Source organism: Bombina bombina, chromosome 6 (assembly GCF_027579735.1).
Source record: "Bombina bombina isolate aBomBom1 chromosome 6, aBomBom1.pri, whole genome shotgun sequence".
NCBI lineage: Eukaryota > Metazoa > Chordata > Amphibia > Anura > Bombinatoridae > Bombina > Bombina bombina.
In genome coordinates, this window is record NC_069504.1 from 429,187,488 (window position 1) to 429,191,527 (window position 4,040).

The following is a 4,040-nucleotide window of genomic DNA, read 5'->3' on the forward strand; positions in this document are numbered from 1 at the left end:
AAGCAAGGTTAATGTAATCCTGTAAAGAAATTATCTCAAATCTAAAATAGCAAGACATAGATATTGTGTGTTAAAGGGATAGTCTAGTCAAAAGTAAACTTTCATAATTCAGATAGGGCATGCGATTTTAAGCAACTTTTTTATTTACGCCTATTATCAAATTTTATTTGTTCTCTTTGTATATTTTTTTTTTTTTTTAAAAAAAGCAAGAATGTAAATTAGGAGTCGGCCAATTTTTGGTTCAGCACCTGGGTAGCAATTGCCGATTGGTTACATTTAGACCAAAAATGGTCCGGCTCCTAAGCGTACATTCTTGCATTTTCAACTAAAGATACCAAGAGAACGAAAATTGATAAGCGTAAATTTGAAAGTTGCTTAAAATTGCATGCTTTATCTGAATCATTAAAGTTTAATTTTGAGTAGACTAGTCCTTTAAACATCAGGGGGGAAAATGTTTGTGAAAAAAATACCCCATTGCTTAGCTAAATTACTGTAAGACTTCTTTTTTCTTCTCATTTCATAATTTGTCAGAATGAGTTTGGTTTCTTTAACACAACTGGCTAAAATACACTGAAAACATTTCAAAAGATCCTGATTGATAGACAATTCTTTGTTAAACTAAAGGACGCAACTGCAAAAGCTCATGTGTAATAAAGTCAGTGCTAGACTATACATATTGCTTCTTTTTAAAATAGTAGACATTTAAATGGATGAACTAAACCTGTTTCTTAAAGTGAATGTAAATTTTGATGCTAAAGTACCCTGTTTTTAAATATTCGATTAAAAACAGGGGCACTTTAATATATCAAAATTTACATTTCACTTGTGTTGTGAAAAAAAAAATAAAAAAAATTACCTTTTAATCTTGACAGCAGCTCCAGCTTCCTCCACCCGTCGCAAAGCCTCTTCCTGGGTCTGAAATGAGGAATCCGGCTTCCTCCAATCACGGCATTGAATCAGACACTGATTCCCCCGGGAGGGAAGCCGTGATTGGAGGATGACCTATCCATCATTTCTGACATCAGAAATGGCTTGCAACGACCGGAGGAAGCTGGAGCTGCTGTCAAGTTTAAAAAGATAAGGTTTTTTTTTCACAACAGGAGTGAAATGTAAATTTTGATTAATTAAAGTGCCCCTGTTTTTAATCGAATTTTTAAAACCGGGCACTTTAGCATCAAAATTTACATTCACTTTAAACCCTTCTTTTTGGCAGCACCACTATATAAAGACAATATGTAGTTATATACAAAAAAATATATTATAGGGCATGATATTATATGAACCTAGTAGCCAATATTGGGTAGCCAGCCATACATTTGGTGTCCTAGAAGTGATTTATTATAGATATATGTACAATACTCCGAAAAGAAGTCAGAAGAAAACTTCTGAGTTTGGCTCCCTGGGATTTGTCAAGCACTGCTATATTATGTCACAGCATATTTAAAAAATAATAATAATATCCAGCTTGCCAAACCGCTTTTGAATTAAATAATAGAGTGTGTTCCCGCCACATCATTTAAAAGGACCTTTATTATATGTAATACATAGTGTCCAAACTTAGAGTAACAAAGTTTCAAGCATCCTGTGTATTATATTTAATAAAGGTACTTTAAAATAATGCGGCTGGAATACTCCATTATCAAACAGTACATAAAGCTAACTCAGATTGCCAGTGCTAGGAAGAAAAAGTGCTATTGTAAATCAAAAGAGAAGAAAAAAATATTAATAAAATGGAAAAAGATACAAAAAGGGATACAACAGTTTTCTATAATTTTTTTCTTCTTTTTAAGCTGTCAAAGTTTTGTCCATCAATAAAGCTCTGAGATTGCCTCTTTCAGCCAATGAGGATATATTTGCAACAGTATGCAGTGAATCCCCTGCTAGATTTCATATTAACTGTTTCTACTGAACATTTATCATGAAAGAAAATTGTAATTAATTTTTAATCTGTGATCTTTCATAATCATTTTAAAGGATTAAAAGGACAAATAAACTAATGGTGCAGGTAGTCAGACAATGGTCTCCTTTTTCCAACAGGTTCTCCTGGTTCTTCTTCAATTTCTTCATTAAGGGAGGAAATGGAGGGATAGCGGTCTCTTGGTTTGAGCTTTTTCTTATGCACTGCTGGTGCAGTAAAGAACTTGTTTAAGGGTCCTGGCTTTTTTAGTCCTTTAGCCAGATCAGTTAAAATTATGTCATCAGAAATGACACCAAGGAAAGCAGTGGTAGTGCCCAATATGGAAGAAGCAACCTTTGAATTTCTCTTGGCAGGGATTGCTTGTTCAAGGCTATGAGCTTGTGGATCATTCAAAAGAATTCTTATCTTAGCAGGGGCTCCTTTCTTTAAGTACTGGTAAGGCTTCCTCCCGCTATAGTCTCGGAGATGTACTTTAGCATTGTATTCTACTACTAGCAGATTGACAACGTCTTTATGGTCATGAATAGCTGCAATATGAAGTGGGGTATAACCCCCATGTGATTTGACATTCACATTGAGATTGATTTCAGCTTTTTTGGATACCTCAATTAATGTTTTGATCATATCAGTGTTTCCACTCTTGGCGGCCCAGTGTAGAGCAGTAAATCCAGAGATGAAGTCTCTTTTCTCTGCCAACTCACTTTCAGTTAGAAGCAATCCATGTAACCTGTGATTCCAGCGACCACTTGTGGCTTTCACTAGCCATTCATGCTCATTTGCATCTAGAGGAACAACATCAATGTATTTGTTCTCCTCACTAACTTTTATCATTTTGGATGATCTCTTAATATGGGGGGATTTGGAGCCTGCATCATCAAATTGTTTCCTACTGACATGGGGGGATTTTGTTTGAATTGGTTTGGTAATCTCAGATGTAGCTGTATTGACAACTTTCTGTTGTTCATAGTTATTTTCCTCTTGGTCTTCTGTATCATCAAAAGAGGATGAAGGCTGTGGGTACCTAAGAGGCAACATATAGGGTTTCTGTGCAGACTCCTTAGATTGAGCTTTAGGAACAGGTGCTGGCCCAGCAGTATCCATCCTAGCTACAATTGCAAACACAGACTCCCTCTTTTCATTCTGACTAGACTCATCAGCAGTATTGTATTCATTAGCATTGGTGACTGGTTGAGCATTTGGACCAGTATTATCTATACCTGTTAGCTGTAACTCTTCCTTATCTAAAGTTAAATCTTGTTTGGAAGGTCTCCTTTGTTGGTTGCTGGGTACTGCATCGGATAGACTTCGGGTTTCAGGCAATATTTGGACTGCCCCTGCGGGTTCTTTATCCTGCTCTCTTGCTCCATTTTGATTCCTTTCTGCCAGTAAGTTCCAATATTTTTTCCTCAGCACAACAAACTTGCCTCCCTCTTCATCTTTCACCACTGCTATATTGTTGACAAAGCTCTTGAACAGCTCCCGGTTGTTGGCTTTTTCCAGTGGGTCAGGAGAGTCAACCAGTGGTTTAAACTCCCTGACAAGTTCGGAATTCTTCACTTTTCCTCCATGCCCCAGCAGAAAGTTCATTACCACCTCCTGTGTTACAGCCATCTTTACATCCACAGACAGTCTTCTATGTGGTGTTTGGTGTACACGGGATCTGCTGTAAAATGGACAGGGACACGGTAACAAGACAGCTACACCTGATCGGTTTTCTTACATGACTTCTCCTTCTGCCTGAGTGTAATTTACCTGTTGCTTCCGGGGTGAAACTTTGTGATCAGCTCTGCTACGCCCAACCCTGCCTGATCAGTCAATAAGAGGAGGGGGAGGGTTGCCTGTTATTGCTGCAAAGTGCCTCGGGAATTGTAGTAGCTATCTCCTCACCTGGTGATAACCTTTATTACGCACACATACCAGTGTATAATGTGAATAACTTAAATATAGCTCAGGCTTCATATTAAAATATATTCTAGTGTAGTTTTCTTTTTTCATTTGGTGATTTCATAACTTGACATTTATAATGCAATGCTTTAAAATAATAATTCAGTTACATTTATTTATTTTTTTAACGTTTATATTTTAGGTAGAGAGACTGTCAATCTGCTTTGTGGTGCTTTCT

At 36.8% G+C, this 4,040-nt stretch overlaps 1 protein-coding gene across 1 annotated transcript; it reads right to left on the reverse strand.

Moving 5' to 3' along the window:
• Positions 1-1,166: 1,166 nt before the first annotated feature.
• SOWAHA (sosondowah ankyrin repeat domain family member A) lies at positions 1,167-3,678 on the reverse strand. Its single transcript, XM_053719853.1, has one exon. It carries the CDS (start codon positions 3,527-3,529, stop codon positions 1,994-1,996), a length of 1,536 nt encoding a protein of 511 aa, XP_053575828.1. The 5' UTR covers positions 3,530-3,678; the 3' UTR covers positions 1,167-1,993.
• Between the last annotated feature and the right edge of the window lie 362 nt (positions 3,679-4,040).